Source organism: Fusarium venenatum, assembly GCF_020744135.1.
Source record: "Fusarium venenatum strain MPI-CAGE-CH-0201 chromosome Unknown EDB82scaffold_3, whole genome shotgun sequence".
Taxonomy (NCBI): Eukaryota; Fungi; Ascomycota; class Sordariomycetes; order Hypocreales; family Nectriaceae; genus Fusarium; species Fusarium venenatum.
Window position 1 is genome coordinate 529,464 of NW_027072131.1, and position 22,580 is coordinate 552,043.

At 47.9% G+C, this 22,580-nt stretch overlaps 11 protein-coding genes across 11 annotated transcripts; 7 read left to right on the forward strand and 4 right to left on the reverse strand.

The window, feature by feature from the left end:
- Nucleotides 1-76: 76 nt before the first annotated feature.
- EDB82DRAFT_447082 (transmembrane amino acid transporter protein-domain-containing protein) lies at nucleotides 77-2,014 on the forward strand. The gene is made up of 2 exons (XM_025726336.2): nucleotides 77-1,785; nucleotides 1,839-2,014. The coding sequence occupies exons 1-2, from the start codon at nucleotides 388-390 to the stop codon at nucleotides 1,896-1,898; spliced, it is 1,458 nt and encodes a 485-aa protein (XP_025580912.1). The 5' UTR covers nucleotides 77-387; the 3' UTR covers nucleotides 1,899-2,014.
- Nucleotides 2,015-3,651, reverse strand: EDB82DRAFT_576311 (FAD dependent oxidoreductase). Its single transcript, XM_025726337.2, has 2 exons — nucleotides 2,384-3,651; nucleotides 2,015-2,332 (listed from the first exon to the last, which is right to left on the reverse strand). Exons 1-2 carry the CDS (start codon nucleotides 3,487-3,489, stop codon nucleotides 2,143-2,145), a joined length of 1,296 nt encoding a protein of 431 aa, XP_025580913.1. The 5' UTR covers nucleotides 3,490-3,651; the 3' UTR covers nucleotides 2,015-2,142.
- Nucleotides 3,652-3,761: 110 nt separating this feature from the next.
- Nucleotides 3,762-6,295, forward strand: EDB82DRAFT_502928 (uncharacterized protein). Its single transcript, XM_025726338.2, has 7 exons — nucleotides 3,762-4,059; nucleotides 4,122-4,247; nucleotides 4,294-4,347; nucleotides 4,401-4,544; nucleotides 4,590-4,921; nucleotides 4,978-5,867; nucleotides 5,914-6,295. Exons 1-7 carry the CDS (start codon nucleotides 3,773-3,775, stop codon nucleotides 6,268-6,270), a joined length of 2,190 nt encoding a protein of 729 aa, XP_025580914.2. The 5' UTR covers nucleotides 3,762-3,772; the 3' UTR covers nucleotides 6,271-6,295.
- Nucleotides 6,296-6,298: 3 nt separating this feature from the next.
- Nucleotides 6,299-8,657, reverse strand: EDB82DRAFT_502932 (uncharacterized protein). The gene is made up of 5 exons (XM_025726339.2): nucleotides 8,099-8,657; nucleotides 7,769-8,048; nucleotides 7,507-7,718; nucleotides 7,192-7,459; nucleotides 6,299-7,135 (listed from the first exon to the last, which is right to left on the reverse strand). The coding sequence occupies exons 1-5, from the start codon at nucleotides 8,272-8,274 to the stop codon at nucleotides 6,461-6,463; spliced, it is 1,611 nt and encodes a 536-aa protein (XP_025580915.1). The 5' UTR covers nucleotides 8,275-8,657; the 3' UTR covers nucleotides 6,299-6,460.
- Nucleotides 8,658-9,478: 821 nt separating this feature from the next.
- Nucleotides 9,479-11,832, forward strand: EDB82DRAFT_557411 (uncharacterized protein; the record flags this gene model as incomplete). The annotated part of the gene is made up of 3 exons (XM_025726340.2): nucleotides 9,479-10,261; nucleotides 10,310-10,421; nucleotides 10,472-11,832. The coding sequence occupies exons 1-3, from the start codon at nucleotides 9,890-9,892 to the stop codon at nucleotides 11,830-11,832; spliced, it is 1,845 nt and encodes a 614-aa protein (XP_025580916.1). The 5' UTR covers nucleotides 9,479-9,889.
- Nucleotides 11,833-11,993: 161 nt separating this feature from the next.
- EDB82DRAFT_204406 (uncharacterized protein) lies at nucleotides 11,994-12,981 on the reverse strand. The gene is made up of 4 exons (XM_025726341.2): nucleotides 12,890-12,981; nucleotides 12,532-12,795; nucleotides 12,218-12,474; nucleotides 11,994-12,165 (listed from the first exon to the last, which is right to left on the reverse strand). The coding sequence occupies exons 1-4, from the start codon at nucleotides 12,890-12,892 to the stop codon at nucleotides 12,156-12,158; spliced, it is 534 nt and encodes a 177-aa protein (XP_025580917.1). The 5' UTR covers nucleotides 12,893-12,981; the 3' UTR covers nucleotides 11,994-12,155.
- Nucleotides 12,982-15,726: 2,745 nt separating this feature from the next.
- EDB82DRAFT_476685 (uncharacterized protein) lies at nucleotides 15,727-16,269 on the forward strand (the record flags this gene model as incomplete). The annotated part of the gene is made up of 1 exon (XM_065608070.1): nucleotides 15,727-16,269. One exon carries the CDS (start codon nucleotides 15,727-15,729, stop codon nucleotides 16,267-16,269), a length of 543 nt encoding a protein of 180 aa, XP_065463755.1.
- A 150-nt stretch (nucleotides 16,270-16,419) lies between these two features.
- On the forward strand, nucleotides 16,420-16,729 carry EDB82DRAFT_526026 (transcription factor S-II-domain-containing protein; the record flags this gene model as incomplete). Its single annotated transcript, XM_025726342.2, has 2 exons — nucleotides 16,420-16,632; nucleotides 16,685-16,729. 2 exons carry the CDS (start codon nucleotides 16,420-16,422, stop codon nucleotides 16,727-16,729), a joined length of 258 nt encoding a protein of 85 aa, XP_025580918.2.
- Nucleotides 16,730-16,988: 259 nt separating this feature from the next.
- On the reverse strand, nucleotides 16,989-17,779 carry EDB82DRAFT_502941 (mitochondrial 54S ribosomal protein uL14m). Its single transcript, XM_025726343.2, has 3 exons — nucleotides 17,723-17,779; nucleotides 17,592-17,676; nucleotides 16,989-17,509 (listed from the first exon to the last, which is right to left on the reverse strand). The coding sequence occupies exons 1-3, from the start codon at nucleotides 17,735-17,737 to the stop codon at nucleotides 17,214-17,216; spliced, it is 396 nt and encodes a 131-aa protein (XP_025580919.1). The 5' UTR covers nucleotides 17,738-17,779; the 3' UTR covers nucleotides 16,989-17,213.
- Nucleotides 17,780-18,420: 641 nt separating this feature from the next.
- EDB82DRAFT_431067 (histone-lysine N-methyltransferase SET9) lies at nucleotides 18,421-20,473 on the forward strand (the record flags this gene model as incomplete). The annotated part of the gene is made up of 2 exons (XM_025726344.1): nucleotides 18,421-18,519; nucleotides 18,578-20,473. The coding sequence occupies 2 exons, from the start codon at nucleotides 18,421-18,423 to the stop codon at nucleotides 20,471-20,473; spliced, it is 1,995 nt and encodes a 664-aa protein (XP_025580920.1).
- A 206-nt stretch (nucleotides 20,474-20,679) lies between these two features.
- EDB82DRAFT_204507 (uncharacterized protein) lies at nucleotides 20,680-22,441 on the forward strand. Its single transcript, XM_025726346.2, has 3 exons — nucleotides 20,680-21,215; nucleotides 21,264-21,322; nucleotides 21,371-22,441. Exons 1-3 carry the CDS (start codon nucleotides 20,871-20,873, stop codon nucleotides 22,329-22,331), a joined length of 1,365 nt encoding a protein of 454 aa, XP_025580921.1. The 5' UTR covers nucleotides 20,680-20,870; the 3' UTR covers nucleotides 22,332-22,441.
- Nucleotides 22,442-22,580: the final 139 nt, after the last annotated feature.

The window sequence follows — 22,580 nt, forward strand, 5'->3', positions numbered from 1 at the left end:
TTAGTGGAGCACTAATAAACTAACCAACTAAAAACCTCATAAAGAAGCTTTGCTTCTAGAAAGACGATGCGAATATCCACTTCGTACTCCATCCATGGATCGTGACATGACATGGACTGACAAACTTTTTCCTTCGCCTCTTCCCAGCTTTAAGACGAGGATCAAATCTGCTATGACAATGTCCGACGTCGGTCTAAAGGGGGGAGGAGTCACTCCATCATGTTGTTTGCCCTACAAAGATTGCATGGTCCCGCCTTGACTTGACTTTCGACCTTTACTTCCTTCACCCACTCAACTCAACTCTATCAGACAATCATCAGAGTCCGACTTGGAATTGAAACTGTCTGTGTGACAATGATAGACTGATTACACACGCCAAAATACAAAATGATCCCCACAACTACTACCTCGGTCGAAGCCGCCGCCAACAAGAACAAGACCAAGACAAAGGATACGCCTCAAGGACAAGATCCTCAAGACAACAATATCCTTTCAGATCCCATCGCTCGTGAAGACGATGACTCTACCAGCGAAAAGATGATCGGCGAAGTCACCGAGTTTGAGAAGCGCAAGATTCTCGATGGAAAGGCAAAGTTCAACCGTCTCGGCTGGAAGCGCCTCACCATCGTCCTCATCGTCCAGGCCGTCGCCCTCGGCTCGCTCTCTATTCCCGGCGCTTTTGCTACCCTCGGTATGGTGGCCGGCGTTATCTGCTCCGTCGGTATCGGTCTCATCGCCATTTACACCTCGTACATCGTCGGCCAGGTCAAGGTCAAGTACCCGCACGTCGAGCACTATCCGGCCGCCGGAGGTCTCATGTTTGGTCGTTGGGGAGCCGAAATCTTTGGCGCCATGGTCACCTTCCAGCTCCTCCTCCTCACAGCTTCACACTGCTTGACAGGAACCATCGCCTTTTCGACTCTGACTGAGAGTGACATGTGCAGTCTTATCTGGGGTGTCGTCTCTGCCATCATCCTTATTCTTCTCGCGGTACCTCCTAGTTTTGCCGAGGTGGCTATTCTGGGCTATATCGACTTTGCGTCCATCATCGCAGCTATCGGCATCACCATCATCGCCACAGGTATCAGGTCAAATGAATCACCTGAACCAGTCAATTGGTCTGCCTGGCCCAGGGAGGATGTCACTTTTGCGCAGGCCTTTATTGCGCTCTGCAACATCTTCTTCGCCTACAGCTTTTCCATCTCGCAGTTTAGCTTTATGGACGAGATGCATACGCCTACCGACTACATGAAGTCCATCTGGACGCTCGGCGGTTTAGAAATCATCATTTACACCCTCACTGGCGCTCTCATCTACTCCTTCGTTGGTGTAGATGTCAAGTCTCCAGCTCTCTTGTCTGCAGGCCATACAGTCGCAAAGGTTGCCTTTGGCGTCGCATTGCCCGTCATTTTCATTAGCGGCTCTATCAACACAACTGTTGCTGGACGTTACATCCACGGTCGAATCCACGAAAATTCCATCGCCAAGTACATCAACACTCCCAAGGGATGGATCTCTTGGTTGTTGATTATTAGCATCTTTACCTGGATCGGTTTCATCATTGCCGAAGCTATCCCTTTCTTCAGCGACTTGATCGCCATCACTTCCAGTCTTCTCAACTCTGGATTCACGCTGTACTGGCCTGCTGTTATGTGGTTCATGCTACTCAAGAAAGGCAAATGGTACAGCCGTGAGAATATCCTCCCGGCTATTGTCAACCTCATTATCTTCATTATGGGCCTCGTCTTTTTGGTTGCAGGAACTTACTCGGCGGTTGTCGATATTGTAAGTAAACTATCACACAAGATCTTCAAAACAAAGACTAACATTATTTGCAGATTGATCAGTACGATCGTGGAACTGTCAAGAATGCTTTCACATGTGCTCCTCTTGGCTAAGATGTCAGCAGGTTGGTTGACAGACTCCGAGTCAAGTCACCAAAGCGATGGGATACTCCATGTCACACATATGTCCATATTCCATATAATACAGCACAAAAACACCACCGTAGGGGCCATTCGTAAACGTAGACGTGACATGTACAGATTCAAGACCCAAGTAGTTGCTAAGTGATGAGTCCATGCTGATAAAGGATGGTTCTACTCTATCATATCTATTTACTTCAGTAGCATCAATATTACCTTACAGCTTGGCCTGTTCGAGCCTTGTCAACTTGCGCAATGGAGGACCACCTCGGCTACCATCACCCTGCTTCACCATGTCCTTCCCAGTCGGCGCTCTAAGCCTCCACTTGTGTCGAAGCTCTTCAGAAGCTTTGTTCTCGTAGCAATCAGCAATATATCGTCCTAAAACAGGAAGAAACTTGAACCCGCTGCATAATCTGTTAGTACATTTCTTCCTGTCATGATCAAGGTAAACTTACTGTCCGGCACCACCAGTAGCCATGAAGATTCCCTCGCGAGCAGGATGATGATCCACGATAAAGTCGCCCTCAGGCGTATCGGAATACCAGCAGAGACGCTGTCTCAGCCACTCATGGCTACCAATTTCTGGTACAAGCTGTTGTAGACCTTCACGGAGAGCCTTTTCAGCATCTTCGGGGAGATAATTCGCAGTTGCGTTGTTCTCATCTCTCTTTGGAGTTGACACTTTTCGAGATTCACCTAGAGGATCTTGGGCATCGAACTCTGTCGCCCATCCATAGCCATGGCGTGCGATCTTGAGAATATGCGTCTTTGGTGTAGGAGGAAAAACAAAAACTCCTGTGCTAAGGTTGATGATGACGGGCATGTTTGCGAGCTTCTCTGCTTCTTGGGGAGTTAGACGGATGAAGCCAACTGGTTGACCTGAGCCAGATGAAGCATGGCTGATAGGAACTAGTCTGTTTGACCATGCTCCTGTAGCCAAGATGACTTGTGCAGCTGTGATGGGTTCTCCTTCAGCGACGTTGACGCCAGTGACTTTACGTCCACTGTACCGCAATGACAAAACACGTCCTCTTGCACCTGTGATGAAGGAAACACCAGCAAGACTACACTCCATAGCCAATTGTCGTATACTCGACTCAGCATCAGCCCAACCACCAGTCTTGTTATAGTACGCCTTCAGGCCATCAAGCTTAGCCTGAACCGCAGGGAACGGCTTGCGGATATCGTGTGCATCCTCATACTCCTCCAGTGTATCTCCAAGGGACTTGTTGGCACTCTTGCTCTGCTCGGCAAAAGAGTTTCCTGCTTTGTCCGTGAGCATCACAAAGCCTGACTGGTGGAAGTGGTCAGAGTATTGACCCGTCCAACCGTCAAGGGCTTCGCGGGCCATTTTGCCATAGAAGGGATCAGCGTACTCCACGCGAATAACACGGGAGATGTCAACACTGCTTCCGTCTATGACGGGCGGGAGATAACGATCTAGGACTGTGACATTTTGATAGCCTCTGTTCTTGAGTTCGAGGGCGGTTGAGAGGCCAAAGACACCAGCTCCAACAATGACGATGGGCTCGTTCTTGGCTACTGGGTTTCTGGAGGTCATTTTAAAAAGATTATAGAATCAATACTATAAGTAAGTGTATAATAAGAGTGGAATATGAAAAGAGAACTTGAGTAAACGAAATATCTGGATTTATAGTAGACGACATGATCAAGGAGAGAACGGAAAAGTAATGTAAAACTCCGTGTTGAGAGCCATTGACCAATCGTGTTTCACGGTATCTCAACAGAGAGGGTACGGAGAATTACCACGATAGTTCCCTACTAAGCTTTGGAGTCACTAATAAACATATTATTCAAGAAACACTCTTACTAAATACTCAGATATGACTGAAAAAAGAAAAGAAATCTGTTTTACCAAGTCTTCTCTGTATAAGAACTTCAATGACCCCAATTCCATCTCCAACTCCAAGGTCACGTGTCGGGATACTTATCCTTGGTGGGCACGGAGTCAATTCCATCTCCCCCAATCCTCACCAAACAACTTACACGCCTTTCCCCAGTATCGACTAACCAATGTACATGTATACACTGTCATTCTAAAACCCATCGTTGAAGTGGTCATGTCATCTCATTCCGAATCTTCCGTGCGACGTGCTTGTGAGAGCTGTCGGTAAGTACCAATGGCATGGATCCCAAATCTAACGAAGTAGGATACTGACTTGATCGACGCAGACGCAAAAAGACAAAATGTACTGGTGAAAGACCTATATGTTCTTTCTGTGAGCGTTTGCAGCAGGACTGCGTCTACTTGCCGAGGAATAGAGAGACTGTTAAGAGAAAGAGGAGGACATCTAGAGCGTGAGTCAACTAATACCTCTTGTAAGCTGTACTGACAAAGACTCAGTGACCGAATTGTCAATTTCCGAGAGGATGCTGAAGGGATAAATGGGCTTCTCGGGTAAGAAGCACCAACATTTATTCTACCTATAACTGACTGACTTACATAAACAGACCGCATGCCGCCTCGTCAAGTACTGGCTCGGCATTGACACCCGACTCATTACCAAGACAGAGGAACAGGACAAATTCCACTATAGAAAGAACCTCAAGACGCATCAACAGGATAAACATTCACGAAGAACCCACAGCATCCTGGTAACTCCTCTTATCCTGACTACAGCGCTCTCTAATCATCAACAGGTCTTCTCTACCAGAAGTAAGCCCATCGTCAGCTTCAATTGACAATGCAGTACAAGAATACCGAAGACGGCTATACTTCCAACCACTACCTCTCTTCGATCCTCAAGGTCTAAGAGAACGCATCGAGAGATTTCCCATGTTTTTACAATGGATCTTTCTCGCACTTGCCCTTTCTAATCTTCCGTATGATGCGAGCAGCGCCAAGGAAGCTGACCTTATCCATTCGCATGCGAGAGCTGCGCGGGATATAGTATTAGAACTCGCTATGAGAGGAACAGCTCAGTTGGAAATCTCACAAGCGCTGTGTTTACTCGCTCTAGGCGATATACTTGGTACCCATCTTAGAAGCCTCATTCTACCAGCCATGATACTAATCGTCAACTCACAGAAGGAAGACCAGCGCTCGCGCTGATGACGATAGGAGCAGTCGGAAGACTTGAACTCGTCCGCGGAGCATGTTACTCCGACTCCCCCAGCGACTCCAGTCTCCGATGTTACTGGAGCGTCTTCATTCTAGAAAAAGGCTTCACACCTCGTTTCACACTTCTATCCCAAACACACTCCAAACCAGAATATCCTCGCAGCGCCCGTGAGCCTTCACCACCAGCATACATAGGCGATGAAGAGTACGCGCCAGACTTAGTCACCATCCGGGATGACCTAAGAACAGATCCTGGAATCACTTCACATGCTGTACGCGCGGTATCTTTCTGCGGAGACGTCATATCATATCTCCATGCTCTGCGTATAGGAAAGGCGGATAATCCTGCTGACACAAACTCCAACTTTTACCAATTGACCAATACACTTTATGATCTAGAGTCAAGGCTTGGACATATACATTTTGTTCGCAATGTGGGCTTTTCGGAAAGAACGTCAGAGGAGTTTGAGAGACATAGGGAATACTGGGCGCCTTGGTTATTGTTCCAGATAACGGCGCATGCGACGCAGGCGTTGTTGAATCACCCATTTATTCACCTTGTTACATTGCGACGAGCGAACCGACCATCGCAACCTCGGCTGTTTCTTCAGCAGACGGTTGATCAAGCCATGTTTCATTCAGCGTGGGTTACGAGGCTGGTTCAAACGTGTATGGATCGAGGATTAATGGTTTACGATCCGTTAATCGGGGATCTAGTAGCTGCGACAGCTACAATCCCGTGGTTATTCCAATACGCTCGTGATACAAAAGTCTCAGAAACATCAAAGGAAAACTATAGGAAATGCATCGATTTTCTAGAGAGTATGCCAGATCCTTCTCCAAGAAGTATACAAAAGGTCCATCAAACCACCCCTTCAAACTTCCAAGGCTAACAAATAACAGCGAGAACTTCTACATCAGTTGCAAAGTATGTCCAGTCAAGCTCACGATAACAACATGATAAGTTTCCAGCCTTCAAAGATCTGGCAGCTTATTGACTCGGATATAATGGACGCGGTAGCTCCACAGCCGACGATGGGGGAAGCGATGGGTAATCAGGCTGATGCGTCCAAGACGACTGTAAGTGTGCAGACGACTTTTGTGCATCCTGTTGGTGAGAGGAGGACGGAGCAGCGGCAGACTAATATGGCTGAGACTCTTGTGGGCGCGGGGGATTTATATGAAGGCTTGGAGCAGTATTCTTTGGATAGTATATTTTCGCAACCTATGTTTATTGACCATGCGTGGTTGCATGTATAGTCTAATATTACCATACAATCTCTACTGTCTCTGGCAATCATGTTTGGTATAAATTGTTTGTTGAACTTGTAGTTATCCTTAGATGGAACCTGTGTAGATCTCGCTGGTGACAGGTACTTTAGCAAGACATCAGCAGAGCCTCTAATCGGTGCCTTCTACACAGCACCACTCTTTCTAAAACACCATTAAACTACGCCCACCGCTGCACAAACTCATCCTTCTTAACACTCTTAGCCAAAGCCTTCTTATCAACAATCCCATCCACCTTCACCCTCAAACCCTCCACATCCTTCTCCAACGCAACAACCGACTCTTCAAACTCAGGATCAAGCATTTTGACCGGCCCAAACGGACTCTCCGCCAAGATGCTATCACGCAGCAATTGAATGGCCAACCTCGCATCATCAAGCCTTGACGTAACACTCGTCTCAAAGCTCTCCTGCGCACCACGCATCACATCCGTCGTCTTATCCGAGCGATCTCTAAAAGCCTTGCTCAGAGCAGATACCTGGTCTTGGATGGACGCATCCTCTGTGTCGGGTAGTGACAAAGAGAGGTCGCGCATAAGAGCTTCTATGGCGGGTTCGTCGAGCATGCCGGAGGAGCGACGTCTGTTTTTGCTGGTAGCGTCGCGACGGTTGCCGACTGTGCTGGCGCGCATGCGAATGGGTGATGGGTTCCGAATAGGCGATGCTGGCATGGCTGCTCGAAGAGACTTTTTCTTCTCCGGGGAGAGAGAGGCGGATGATTCGGCTTTGGCAGTGGCGATGATGGAGGATGCTGCTGCATTGTGGGACTTGAGGATTTCTACTCTCTCTGTGAGGAGTGTTATCTTGTCTACGAGATGATCCAGACATTCGTTGACCTGTACAACGTCAGTAATCCTGCCATGGGCATAGCGGTTATGATGGATAGGCATACATATGTCACTGCCACAGCTGAGCGGCGCAGACTTTGTCCGCTTTGAGCATCTGTTGACTTGAGAGCTGGTTCCAAATACTGTTGCTCAGCCGACATTTGCGCAACGGGTAGAATCTCAGAGTAAAGTGACTCGAGCTCTTCCTCAAGGGCCTTGACATCGTCTTGAGTAGCAGACTTAACATCTCCTGAGCGCTCTGCTTCTAGGATGGCTTCGAGATAGATCCTGTCTAGTCTTGTACGAAGGGTCTCGACAGTTGTCTTGATCAATCTGCAAAAGTTAGTGTTGATTCAACAGAGGTACGGAAATGAACATACCTCATACAAGTTTCCCGCAGCTTCTCAATCCTCTTTTCCTCCTCGGGATCCTGTTGATCAAGTTCCCAACCAAGTTTCTGAAGACTCAACAACAACTTATCATCAGATTGCAAAACACTGTCAACCGTTCTTTTCACATTAGATCGAGAGTTCTTAGCAATCTGCTCCAAATCTGCAACACGATATTCGAGACTCTGTGCCTCACCATCGACCTAAAACGGGATCAACACGATGACGAACAAAGAGAGGGGGCATGTGTTACCTCAAAAACCAGCTTCTTCAAGGCATGTTTTGTCTTGTCAAGACGCTCCTCTTCCAGATCCCTGCGCTCATGCTCCGCCTCATCACGTTTCTTTACCAAGCGCGCAAGAGCGTCTTGCTGCTGACGCAACGTCTCTGTCTGCTTAGTTATGGTCTCTGTAGACCGATTCAGCTCTTCTATGGCGGCACGAATATCATCTTCGTTCACCGCCTGAACTTCTCCCAAGTCATGCAGGTCAGCGAGCCGATCGACCTGTCCGCTTTTGTCAAGAGCAGTATACCTAGATGAATGTCAGAGACAAGAGTACACAAGAATAGGGTCACGACTCACAGTGCCAACTCATCACCCGTGAGGAGATGATCTGTCGCTAGATGCAGATTCGCCCACTCGACAAAGGTCGTGTCGGATAGGGCGCTGCGGATGTCGTCCTTTGTGGCGGGGATGCCGTGTGCGCGGGCAGCCTTGAGCAGCAGAGCTTCTGCGCGATCCCTGGGGTCGAGATCCATTTTGAGCCTGTGGAATAGCGAAGTGGCGTTTTCTCAGGTAACGTTGATGAAGGATTTAATGTTGTACAGCCAACGTCTCGGTTTGTAGATGTCTGTCGATGGGAGGCCTTACAATTGAGAGTGATGTCAAACCAAAACTAATTGGACTTGATAATAAATATTTGCAGACAACTCAGTGAGACGGTGTACTAAAGAGCCTCAAAGCTGTATCTCCAGTGTTCAAGATTGACATACGCAGAAAATACAACGGGTATCAGGAGAAAGAAAATAATGAGTAAGTCTGGGTGTCGTCAATTATTCGGTGTAAAAGCTGCAGTGTGTCGTGTCACGAAGCTTGTATCTCTTCAAGAAGATGTTGGAGATAACCTCACATTTCAATTGTTGAAACAAAACAAATTGACGCTGATCAAGACGTCGGCTGAAGATCCGAGACATTGGGCGGTCAAACCTGGACTACCCCTGTATTTTCTCTTTCAGGGGATAGCACAGCCTGAAGGACGATCATTTTCAGTGGGGTCACAGCACAAACACAACGCACACAACATGTAACATCTACAGCACATCTTGCATTGGTAAGGATCTTGTATTTTGGTACTATTGAGTTGATGATGACTAGAATAGATCGTAACGGTTGTGCATTCCTTCTTGCATCAGTCAATGCAGGGGACAAATGTGCAGCTGTGTTATACAGAAGGTGTCTAGGAGATGATGATGTTTATATAAATAAATATTCACTTTGCTCTCATAATCTAAAAGAACATTGTCATCATAAGAGAGAAAAGACACGTTTGACAAACAAATCTACTTCATATCTCATACACCTCTCATCGTTTGACAAGTCGTCCCACATCGTCCATGTCGTGACCCAGGGGACGTCACCATCACAACTCCTACAAACGGTCATACAACTCTCATATCACATATCATATCTCTGTAATATAAGTCTACAGCCCTTTTCTGTACATCAAACCCCACGGGGAATTAAGTCGTGTCTCGACCCGTATGACGTCCCCATGTCAAACAAACCCACCTCGTACCATTAAAAAGTAAAGAAAATAGCCCTCCTTCAAACAGACATCTACAAAGTCTCGACACGGGTGGATTTTCCCTTTCAAAGACCCGATCCCGTTCTTCCCGAGCAAACGTTACAAATAACAAACTGATTAATCTATCCGTAGGTACATCCTGTCCCCCCCCCCCCCCCCCCCCATTTAGTCTAGATTCGTGGGATTCTCTTCGGGTTCCTACATTATCTTGTTCCAAAAGGAGATATGCCCACATTGATGGACATACTAGTCCAAACGGCTGTAAAATAAACCTGAAATCAAATGTTTGGGTACCCGGAATATGGTACCATTCACTGTAATGAAGTACTGCCAGTGCCAAACCTCTGCCCGAAGCTATCCACAACGGTCCCTGCCACTGCCAAACCTTTCCTTTCATTCTCCTACTCCTATCCCATATACCTTTTTCGAGTCCTCTCGGATCCTTTTTAATCATCCTTCACCCTTCCGCAAATTTGGTTGCGAAAGGGTGTATCTAAACGTCCAACCACCTCCTTCTTCTCCTCCAACCTTTCTTGCTTCTGGGCTGTGTACTATCACCAAGTCACACCATGTCCACCTTAAGAAACAACATTTCTAAAATCCTCCGCTGTCTCAGTCCCTCAAATGAAGCCGACACCTCGAGGTCAGAGGTCCATTTGACCAAAACACTGTTTCAATCCATCCGAGACATGTCGCTATCAAAGATTTGGAAGAAGCGACTCAACTTCCTCGCCGGCAATGTGCTCGAGTTTGGCTGGGTCGTTGTGATTTATCTCATGAGTGAGCTTATCATTTGGGGCTTGAGTAGGGCGCTGGCGCCTATACATCTCGAGTTCTTTTCTTCCATTTTTGGCATGATTTTGACCTTTTGCTGTATGTCTTTCGCCTATTTGTGCTTCAGTGGTGTTGATGATGTCTACCAAAGACACATAAAGTCAAAGGTAAAGAGCCTGGCTACCTCCGACAATCAACACTGACCGTCATCGCAGGTAGACTTCATCAACGTCCATTTGGGCTTGGGTTTTCCTATCCCTCTGGTAATGCTCAACCAGAGCGATATCCTCGGTGGTCTCGACATTGCCTGCATCATTGGCAACTTTGGTGCGTACGGATGCGAAAAGATGCCGAACAATATACTGACTCCCTTCTAGTAGTGACAAATCTTGCTTCGTGGGTCATGGTCTTTGCTCTATCACTCCTCACCATGACCTTCGCAGTAAGATGGACCCAGGTTCCAGACGACTTCTGCCTCCCTCAGACTCACACAGAAGTCCCGCCCAGGATCGAAAACAGTTGGCTCTCCGACTCGACTCTGGATCAATTGCCTCAACCCATCTTGGGTTGTCGCGAAAAGACGAACCAACCAGCACCCGACCGAGACACTGCCCCTTCCACCACAGCCAGTCAACGATCATCCATCGCTCTCAAGGATCCCATCGATGCTTCCCGAGTGTGGCACCTCTGGACATCCAACTTCCCTTTACTCGCCTCATTCATTGGCATCTTCATCGTCGGCGCACCAATCGCCGCTGCTGCCAACGAAGACCGCATTCTCGATGGGTGTGTATTGTGGTTCATATGGGCACTCACCCTACGCCTCCAACGAGAAGTCAGAACCGCCAAGATAGGCGCCAACATGCCCAAGCTCAAGAACGCGACCGTCACGCTTATGAATCCTGTTCTGTTCACGACTCTTTTGATGACGGCATATACCCGGGCCAAGGCTGGAGCATATGGCTTCCACAGTCTGTCCAAGGTGCTGGAGGACTTTAGCAGTGGCACTCCGCTTTACGTCCTCTGGACTTCGGTGGCAACAGGAACACCTCTTTCGGATGACCGAACTCCGTGGTTTGGTGCTGGTGATGCTGCGCTTTCGATCCTCGAGTGTGGTATCTTGATATGGGGTTTCAAATTGTATGAGTGTCAGCGTCAGCTATTCAGTCTAGCTGGACTGCTAACGGTGTTACTTGCGACAGCCGCCGCAGCCGGCAATGTCTTTGTTTCTGTTCTCTCAGGAAGCTTGATAGGTTTAGAGCCGTCTGAAGCGCTATCATTCGCCGCACGAAGCACAACATTGGCACTCGCCAAGCCAGCCATGGCAGCATTGGGCGGAAACCTCGGTGCCAATGCCGCCCTCGTAGTGAGCAACGGGATCCTGGGTCAACTTTGTTACCCCTTCGTACTGGACAAGTTGGGTGTCAAACGAGAAAACAACCTCAGATCCGAAAATAGCATTTCTGAGTCAGACGGCAGAAGCTCGCGCTTAAGCCTCAAACCCCTGCTAAAGACAGCTCAGCAAGATTTAGCAAGCGGCGACGACCCCTTCACCATCTCCGCAGGCATCGCCGTCGGTATCAATGGCGCAGCCATGGGCGTATCATATCTGTATGAAACAAAAAGTCGCGCTGCTCCATATGCTGCTCTCGCAATGACGGTATCCGGTGTCATGACGGTGGTTTTCACAACGGTAGAACCCTTCAAGGGAGCCGTTTTGGACTTGGCCAGACAATAAGGAAAGACGTCGATAGATTCAGGATAGACGTTTGACGCACGTTGAATATGCCTGTTTGTTTAGAGTTATATACTTGCTTAGGAAGACGGATGGAAGGGCGAAAAAAAGGAGCAAGCCAGTTGTGGATGGGTACTGTAGAAATTTAGATCTAGGCAGAGTAATGTAAAAAGAGACAAGACTTGATAATACACAACCTCACTGAAGTTCATAATATGCGTCACGGGTTTAAAAAGTCTGCGACAGACAACGGGCGAGGGACGATAACGATGCGCTCTGCTTGGTCAATTTACAACGTTTGATAATTTATATACTTTTTTTTCCAATTATTCCAAACTGTGAAACAGGTCAGTAATAAGTTCTAGGTTCATTTTAAGAAAAGACTTACCGCTCAATCAAGTGCAGACCACTGGCTGTCTCGACAATCTCGCTCATGTTGCCTGGAGAAAGACCAAAAGAAGCATCTTCAAACTCCTTCTGCATATCTCCCCTGCCAAAGTATCCCAAATCCCCACGCTTGCGAGCTGAGGAGCAGTCGGACTCGGTGAGAGCAAGCTCGCCAAGGCTGACACTTCCAGACTTGATCTTTTGCTCGTGCTCCTTGATGATCTCGAAAGCCTCCTCCTTGGAGCGAGTAATCTCGGCCTGTTGCGATTAAATTAGTCAGCTGTTGAAGGGCCACTGGTGTATCGTGCTACCTACCTCTCTCCAGCTGCTGGGCCGTCGGCTGTCGCGATGCTTGACGAGAAGATGGGCAGCGCGAATTTTGCCCTCGGGGACACCGGGAACTGCACCAGGACGCGAACCAGCGCTATGGTTCGTGGCCATGTAGTGCTTGAGCTTCTCGGTGTCGGTGCCGGAGGGGGGTTCCCATCGCGACAGCTTCTCGGCCGAGTTGAAGTAGTAGGGGAGGTTCTTGGAGTTGGAGTGTCGGACCTCCCAGCCAGCAGGAAGACCGGTGTCAGCCTGCGCAGATGTCAGTAAGTTGTACCGAGGAAGTTGAGGCCATCCATGGAAGCCAATGGAATTGGGCAAAGGGAGCTTGGTGTTGGCATCTTACCATTATGTCGGTGTTGGCTTGTTAGTGGGTATAAGAAGAGTTTGAAGGGAGCTGGGTACAGCGTTGTAGATGTGGTATGTATGGTCAAATCGTCGTCTTGAGTGAAAGAAAAAGTAGGTATGTTGGTAAAGTAAGCTGGAGCTGATGGAGCTGGGCCCCTGGGTTATGGAACTACTGGAACAATGACGTGCCGTCCATCCCGCAGAAACAGAAATGGAAGCCCCCCGCTCACCTTAGCAACGCCGCATGGCAACCAGCGCGCGGGGTTTGACGCGGGGTGTCCATGTCTATTCACTGATAGGTTCAAAGGCAATTACCCTGCAGCGATACTCCCCTTGAACCAAGACGCCTTTTCATCTCGTAACGAGGGATAAAATCCAACTTGGTTAATATCATATGAATAAGTTTGGATTTGGCCCAATAAAGAGACTTGCTTTCAATTTGGGGGTCATGGGGCTGATTGTAGTGGATGCGCAAACAAGGGGTTTCGTTGTCACCAGACTCGTAGTACTGTTACGAGCTGAAGTTTCTTTTCCCTTTACTTCCGGGTACTAAAAATACAGAGTCTCGTAAGCTGGGTTTGAACTTAGACGTGTGTTTAGGTATTCTATCGTGTAGTGTCCATCTCAACTCGTAGATAATCTCTAGCTGTCAACCTCAGGTCTATGCTTCAATCAATGAACAAAATCTGATCAACATCCCCAGCCCATCAAATCCCCTTGCCCTACCTGATATGCAGTAGGGACGTGTACATACATGCTGTACGTCGACATCCAGTCAATCCGGAATGATATGCAGGCCTGTCACTCTCCCTCTAGCCCTGAACCTTGTCCAGAAGTTAAAAAGCTACGTGGTGCGGCCCTGATTTTAATAGCTAGCCAATAGGTAGTACCCAAGAAAAAAGGCTCTAGTTTTATGGGATTCTATCTGTGCGTGGAAATGGAAGCAGGTTGTAAGTAAATGCGATGAGAGCTTAGATCACAAAGACTAGAGCGGTGAAAGGCTTGAAATTATTTTGAGAGGTTTCTTCCAATGATTCGATTTATTGGATTTTGTGACAGAAATGGCTTGCTTGACGCCGCTATGCTATAGGGCCAACTTACACCTTGATCAGCTCTCATCGTAAGCGTTGGAGTAAAGCATCGGGTATCGTATTCCCGTCAAAACAGCACAGCCGAATTGACTTCGACCTACAAAATGATTGTTGCAAAATAAAGTGCGTGGCGCAAATAATTCCTCGCATTGAAACACTTTAACTCGAGTCTCGACTCACACCGTAAGCATAAGCTCGCTCGATGCTGAGACAAAACAGGACTGAGATGTGCTATCGTGTAAGTGGATTACTGAGAAACATGGAAGTGGGCTGTTATTTAGCTGGACAAACACCGCTCTAGTGACGTATAAACTTGAGGCTCAAGTTTTTTAATATTTCCGCCCAAGGTTACCGAGATCTGATGGTCTAAGCAGCTTTTGTCGGGATTGAGTATTGTTAGTCGTGATTAACTTGGACCTTGGTGCTTGTCCATCCTCACTACGAAACATACTATGATGGGTACGTACTCATACACGTGGACACGTCTGAGGCCTTTTCTGTTGATCGTGTCTCAAATACCGTCTTGGTGCGATCGCGATGGTCTCGTGGACCTCTTCGAGACCTTCATGTGCCCTTTAGTGATCATTTGTCCCGCGCCTACATCGTTTGATGTGGCAGGAAAGCGTGTTCCTGCATCCGCCTTTACGTTGACTGATCAATCACTAAGTAGTATTTGGATGCGTGTCTCTTGCGTGCATATAGTCCCTATCGTGACAGATGTTACATTGTGCCTGATTAACGCACAAGTGATGATGTGAACATCCCCTGTTTGTCCAGCCTTGTGTTTTTAACGTACAAACCTAGACCTGGTAAGCATCGGCGAATATTCAGCCATGAAAGTTAACCAATGAGAAAGTCAACACGGTGTATATTCACGCCTTGTCGAATATCTTCTGGCTGCCTCTAGATGAAATGCTCCCAAGGCATCACCGCTTCATACCTAATCAAGAATTATCGACTCGTTCAAGCCGTGAGTCACCACAAATAAACCCTGTCAAAGGACAAAGTCCCCAGTGTTTTTGCCTTGCCACCTGCATATCAGACAGTGAGATAGAGGGAATGGGAGTAAGCCATAGCAAGGCGCTGCAAAAGAAATCAGATTTTTGTCTGCCCGCCCACGTGTGACCGCCCACACGAGGCCACGGAGGGATGAAACTAACTGACTGTAAGCCTGGAATTAACGTTTGTGCCTTGGTTTTGTTCAAGAGTCATTCGCTACCCATCCCTTACAAAACCCGATCACCTAGCCGCCCAACCTTGTAGCTTTGTTCTGTCTTCTCTTGTTCTATAATTTAGACTCGAATTATCTTTCTGTACTTGACAATAGTCAACTCTCAAACAATCCTCACAAGCCTTGACAACTATTTACTTCAAAATATTCTGGTTGTTTTGTCTACCCAACTCAACTCAGCCCAACCACACAAAAGCCAAAAACCAGGCAGTCAACTCAAATTCAGTACCCGAAAGGAAAAGTGGAGCAAGGGAATCAATCCCATAGCGAGCCCCTCCCACTCATTCTAGACCTCTATTTTATTAGCACGCTGCCTTCCATCAACTCTCCCTTTCTTCTTCCTCTTACATCAACATTTCGACATCTGCTTTGGAGCGACAAACCCGATTCGTTTTTAATCACGGCTTGAAGATACAAAGCATTTCAACTTTTGCATTTGCTCTTTGCATTTACATCAAGCAAACAATCATTCCGTTCATACTCGAACCACTACACAACAACGCGACCGATACAATGGCGACTCCCCAGTCCATCACCTCTTACGAGGCTGCCGACAGCGACAAGAAGCTCGAGCAGATTACTTTCCGATTCTGCTCCGAATGCTCCAACATGTTGTACCCCAAGGAGGATCAGGATGCTCACAAGCTCCAGTTTACCTGCCGAACCTGCCAGTACACCGAGGACGCCAAGTCTACCTGCGTCTTCCGCAACAACCTCAACACCTCGGCTGGTGAGACCGCCGGTGTCACCCAGGATGTTGGCTCCGATCCGACGGTTAGTGACCTTCCACCTGTTCTCTGCCACGGTTGTGGTGGAGTCATTTACTGTACCTCTTGCGGCAAGCCCGATTGCCATATGGTTGCCTCTTTGAACAAGATCAGTCAGCCCATCACGGGCATGTGCCAGTTCACCTTGCCATGGGAGGACCCTTTTACTGCCTACGATGAGGAGATGATGGACGAGGACTCTGATGACGCCAAGACAGAGTCTGATGACTTCTTCTCCGACGTGAGCGAAGAGTTTCTTGACGAGATCTCCATGATGTCCGACTCATGAGTTTCGTCTTTCAACACGAACTTTACACCTACATCACGACGACCATGAATATGACGACATTATTGGCACGAACATTATTACTTTTGGGCTGGCTGGCACATGCTCGGGCTTTGGTGTTATACACCGGCGGTAAAACAGACCGACCGTGACATGTCAAAGTTTAAGAGTTGGAAACAGCAGTTGGAGCACTGGGTGGCTCGCGTTTTCTTTGGAACCCGCTTGTCATCGCTTAAAGACTGCTGGCTGACTTTATTTTTCTTTTGCGCGCTGCAGCTCCCGCGATCTACAAAGACCTGCCCTAGTTGCCAGCACACCGAAGCTGTCTTCTTCCAGTCTCAGCAGCGAAGCGCTGAAACCGGCATGGTAAGTTGTTCATGGTCAGTGTGCCAATCACCTCGATACTAACAAGGTCCAGAAACTGTTCTACGTCTGCTGCGAATGCGGTCACATTTTCACTTGAGCGAGACCTTGTATCGATACCCAGGCACCGACACGTCGCTGTGCAAGATGTTCGCATTATCATTTGTATTTGGCAAGGCGTTTACAAAAGGTTATGACAAGGTTTCTGTCATGGGCGCTGGGACTTTTTAGAAGGAAATGGAACCTGTATTTTAAACATGATCCTGTATTAACTGCAAATGGCAGTATATGAGCTTGGAGGAAGAAATTGAATCACAACCAGCTGCAATTTGTAGTCTTGGTTTTAATAATTTTGATGACCCATATTATGTGATGTATTGTGTGAACATGTTGTGAAATGTCAAGAGCTGAAAGGTGTTTTTATTCTCGCATCAACGCCTCGCATATGCCCGAGTATAGTATTCATAATTGTACAGTATTCCACTCGTACACGGCTGTTGTCAGCCAACCTCACTCCCGTAGTCTATCCTGTTTCTTTTATAAATCATCACCCCTCGCTCCCCCAACTTTGTGTCGTAATTTCTTTATGCCTGCATAGGAGCCATGGACAAGATCTTGCTCCACTTCTTGCGCTTCAGCTCTGCGCCAACAGCGCCGTTGATACGTGATCCGACGGGGTCACCAGACTTGTTCAACAAAACACAAGCATTGTCGTCGAACTTGACGACTGATCCGTCGGGGCGCTGTGTAGGGTATCGGGTTCGGACGACGACGGCGTGACGAATGTCACCTCGCTTGACCTTGTTGGCGGCAGACATACCAGCCATACCACCGGAGGAGCTACCACGCTGCTCCTGGACGACGACGACGAGACGGTCACCTGAGTAGAGTTAGTCATCGGTCGAATAACTTCGATAATCGTTCGAATCGTAGGTGCCATCGTGGGTTGGAGGTTATCGTACCGATTCGGGCATGTCGCTTTTGGCCAACGACCAAGACGCATTCAACAAGGGCAGCGCCCGAGTTGTCGATGCAGTTAAGCATTGTCTACATAGTCAGTATAATTAGACAGACGTATTTGGAGGGAAAGCACCTTTAATTGAATCATCTTGACTGTGTATCCGCACGCGGAGGATCGATAGCTCTACTCTCACCACGGTTCAACCCGGGATATCGTCAACTTGCCCAACTGAACTTTTCGACTAGCATCACGTGCACACAGCCACAGCTGAGATCCAGCCACACATGAATTAAACACTCGTTTAAACACCGCCCCACCCGTCGCCTGGCCAATGCCCCCAAACCGGACTTGATCAGGGAAGACTGAACAAACCAACCCCTAACCTACAAGGCCGGCAAGACACTAACATGTCATTCCACCTTGAACATCTCTTCCCTCCTTCAAGTCCGATTCCTTGAGAGGTTTATATGCTATATCGCTGTTCCCTCACCAAACTCTGAGCATAATTTGCCTTTATATCATTCTTTATCGAAGAAACTTCAATCTCCACTGCCCTTGCTTAGGCTATGACGTTGCGGCACGAATAAACTCAACTAGAACAACATTCATTGAGATCCTCTTCTCTCTTTCACCTCTGGCATTTGTGCTTGACAGAAGCTGAAAAGCAACGATCGTGGCTCCGACAAGGCTGTAATTCAGTGAACCAACGATCGACATCTCCGCTCTTTTCTCGCTCGGACTTTTAGTCTCTTGAGGGACACGTACGCTCCTTTATCCAACAGCAGTTTTAGCAACACGAGTCTCTTGACAGAGACTCTGAGTTTGGCAAGATGCCTCCTTCACAGACTGCGGCAAACAAGAAGCCGCGCATGACACTGGCTCAAGTGTCAGCATATGATGACATTCTCACTGACGCCCTGGTTGATCATGTGAGTGGTTTACGATTGAGTATCCTATGAAAAGGAAATGCGACTCTAACACAGCCAGGTCTTTTATTGGACAACAGTTCCCAAGAACCGCACATCTTATCACCCCTCGCGAGGTGTAAAGGAGGAAGAAATTGGCAAGATTCTTCAGGAAGAGGTGGTTCTGAAGAAGGATTTGGACAGTGCCGAGAAGCGATTATTGACAACAAACGGACTCAAAAGATTTCACAATGCATTGAAAACCGACAAGGAGAAGGACGATTTCCGAAAACATCTCAGACGTTATGTACAGATTTATCTACCGGATTGTCCCTGGGAGGTCAGCTCAACAAACCGATACACGATTGTCAGCCACGAGGCAGCCGTGACAGCCAGACGAGCCATACGGCGCAACGAAGCCATCAAGTATTTGTCAGGTGTACAGGTCGTCATTACACCAGAGGAGGAGAGGGCAATCTCGTCTCAGAAGAAGGATTTCAGCATTGTCGTTAGTTCACGAAGCAAGTGCACAAGCCTTTTCATGGGACCTGCTCGATTTGCGAATCACGATTGCGACGCAAACGCCAAACTTATGAGGACGAGCCATGCAGGAATCGAGATTATTGCAACGAGGGCGATTGAAGCAGGAGAGGAAATCACAGTCACGTACGGAGATAACTACTTTGGCGAGAACAACTGTGAGTGTCTGTGCAAGACATGCGAGGACCTGTTGAGGAATGCATGGGAGCCACAAGAGGGGACAGTGCCAGTTCGAACAGGCATTGAGCAGAGCCAGCCAGACGGTTACTCACTTCGACGACGACGAAGAGATGACAGTATCTCTGGCTCTTCACGAACACCATCAGTCACCCCCGATATGCGACCACGGATTACGAAAGCTAATTCGAGAGGATCACTACTGGCTCGAGATTCATCATCTATTAGATCTCCATCCGTCGAACAATCCAGTCGCAAGCGAACACACGATATTCTGGCTACACCACCCAAGACACCAGCGAAGCGACAAAAGCTTGGGGTCCAGCCGATAGTCTCGGATTCTTCGTCGCGCGGTACATCTGTCACGGCTAGTGAATCAAGTGGAGCTGTCGAGACAGATGTTACTTCGCCTGAGAAGGAGACTCCAGAGCCTATGCAGACACCATTGAAGGGCGTATCAAAGCAGAACAGTGAACAAAGCAGGATCGCACCCGTCTCACCACAGAGCACAGAGGGTTCGCGATCACCACATCAGAAGAATGGGGCTACGTCGAGCAATCGAAGCAGTTTGGATACTATGTCTATTCAAGCTATTTTGAACGATCCACTAGAGTCTGAGATGGAAACGGAACCTGAGTCCAAGAAGATGGAGGAAGCAACGGTGGTACCTCCACCAGTTGAACCAGTTGCGCCAATTGCAACCAGCATTGAAGCAGTTGAAGAGGGCCAAGCGGCTGATGAGGAACAGCCAAAGCGAAAGAAGGCACAACGTCGTGTTTACAAGGAAGACACACCCCCAGCTCGAGTGCGAACACCGGGCGATTACCTCCTTACACCACTACTTTTATCAGAACCCGAGATGGCTTGGATTCAGTGCACCATCTGCGACGGTTACTTTGTACAACAAAACGCATACTTTACACGAGCTTCATGTCCTCGCTGCGAACGACACTCAAAGCTTTACGGATACATCTGGCCAAAGACGGACAAAGCCGGACCTAATGACAAGGAGGAGCGAATCTTGGATCATCGCACAATTCATCGATTCTTAGATCCTGATGATGAGCGAAGGATAAGAAATCGCAAGAGTTTTGGAGTCCTTAAAGCGAATACGGAAGAGGCTGAGGATCTTGAACGAGGACGAAAGCGACACAGCACAGTTGGCTTAATTGGAAGGATTGCTCCAGCGACAGAACAAGACTCGGGCCACCGAAGGAGTGGAAGGCTACGAAGAGTTAACAGCAGGTTGCTTGACCCGTGATCTCATGGTTGGATCGTACATATATGCATTTTTTTGTTTTTGAGGGAGCGGGATTTGTCATTTGTATATTTTCAACAAAGCGAGATCAGGTTGGTTACACCATCTCTTGGTCTACTACTACCTACCTAGTATAGATAATCGACCCACAATCTGGGCAACGTTATTTATTATAAATGCTTCAACGTTAAACAATTGTCCACTCAAATGTCAGACCGAATAATAAAGCCGAAAATTAATGCACGTTTCCCAGGACATATCACCTTGACGATTTTTCATAGTCGAGATTGATAATCACAACGTCATTGGCCCATCATGTTTCAGTGAAGTTATATAAACTGGCATTCCCGTGGAGCTTCATCGAATGTGATATCTCAATCTCAACAACGACAATCTCAACATGGCTGCCTATTTCACCAACCGAATTGTTCACCCTCATCACGGCATTCCCGTTTCGAGGCCTGAAACTCCTGCACCTGCAAAGACGGAAAAGTGCAGCCATCCCATCCCCAACGTGGCAGCCAAGGGCGTTCCCTTTTTCACCCCAGAACAAGATCCCCCTGCTGGTCTGGCCATTAAACCCGAGGATGGAAGACCCGTGCCCAAGTTATTCCAACCTCTCAAGATCCGAGGCGTTACGATGCAGAACAGGATCTGGGTGAGTCCCATGTGCCAGTACTCTTGTCATGAGGGTTTTATGACACCCTGGCATATTACCCATTACGGAGGCATGGCTCAGCGTGGTGTAAGTGGCGTTTCCACAAATAACAAAAACGGTAACTGACATAAATAGCCTGGACTCATGATGGTTGAAGCCACTGCTGTGCAAGCTAATGGCCGTATCACACCTGAGTAAGTTTTTAACAGACTTTCGTATTGTGTGGAAACTTACAGATCAAGGGATGCTGGAATTTGGCTAGACGCCCACGTCGACACTCTCCGTAAGAACGTCGACTTTGCACACAGCCAAAACACCAACATCGCTATTCAACTCGCCCACGCAGGCCGAAAAGCAAGCTGTGTAGCCCCATGGCTCAGCGCCGGCGCCACAGCGACAGAGGAAGTCAACGGCTGGCCCGACGATGTCGTAGGACCCAGCAATGAACCTTTCAACGAGCATCATCCTACGCCTCGAAGCATGACTATCCAGGAGATCAACCAACTCAAGAAGGATTTCGTCAAAGCTGCCAACCGCGCCGTTACTGCTGGCTTCGATGTGATTGAGCTTCATTTCGCGCATGGGTATCTCGTCAGCTCATTCTTGACGCCAAGCGTTAACAAGAGAACTGATCAGTACGGCGGAAGCTTTGAGAACAGAACTCGTCTTGCGCTTGAACTTGTGGAAGAAGTTCGCGCTGTTATCCCAGAGACTATGCCTCTGTTTGTACGCTTCAGCGCTACGGATTGGCTCGATACTAACCCTGAGTACAACGGCGAGAGCTGGACCGTCGATCAAGCTGCTAAACTAACTCAACTCTTTGCTGAGCGCGGCGTCGATGTGATTGATGTATCAAGCGGCGGTAACCACCCCATGCAGAAAGTAAAGGGTGGACCAGGTTATCAGGCCGGTTTCGCCAAGTACATCAAGAAGGAAGTAGGCGACAAGATTCTCGTCAGTACCGTTGGCAGTATCAAGACAGGAACCCAAGCCGAGGAGCTTATTTCTGGTGGTAAAGACGAAAATGATGTACCAGTCGATCTCGTCGCTGCAGGACGAATGTTCCAAAAGAACCCTGGTCTTGTGTGGGCTTGGGCGGATGATTTGGATATAGAGATTCAGCTTGCGCATCAGATTGGGTGGGGATTTGGAGGGAGGGCGGCGAAGAAGGGTGGTCATGTCAAGATGAGTATTCCTGAATAGAAATAGAAATAGAATTGAATGGTTGGTATAGAGATCAAATTGTATGCATGCGAATGGGACGAATAGGAATGCAGTGATGTTTGGGATATGTCCTGTTTTGGTAATTCATCCTGTGAGTAGTCTGGGCAGAGATGAGTACATTTGAATTCATGCTTGATGTCAATGTGTTTGTCCGTACAGCACTGTTTTGATAGCTTAAACATATCCTCCCAGCGCATCCATGCTCAGATATTGTCAGCTATTTCTTCT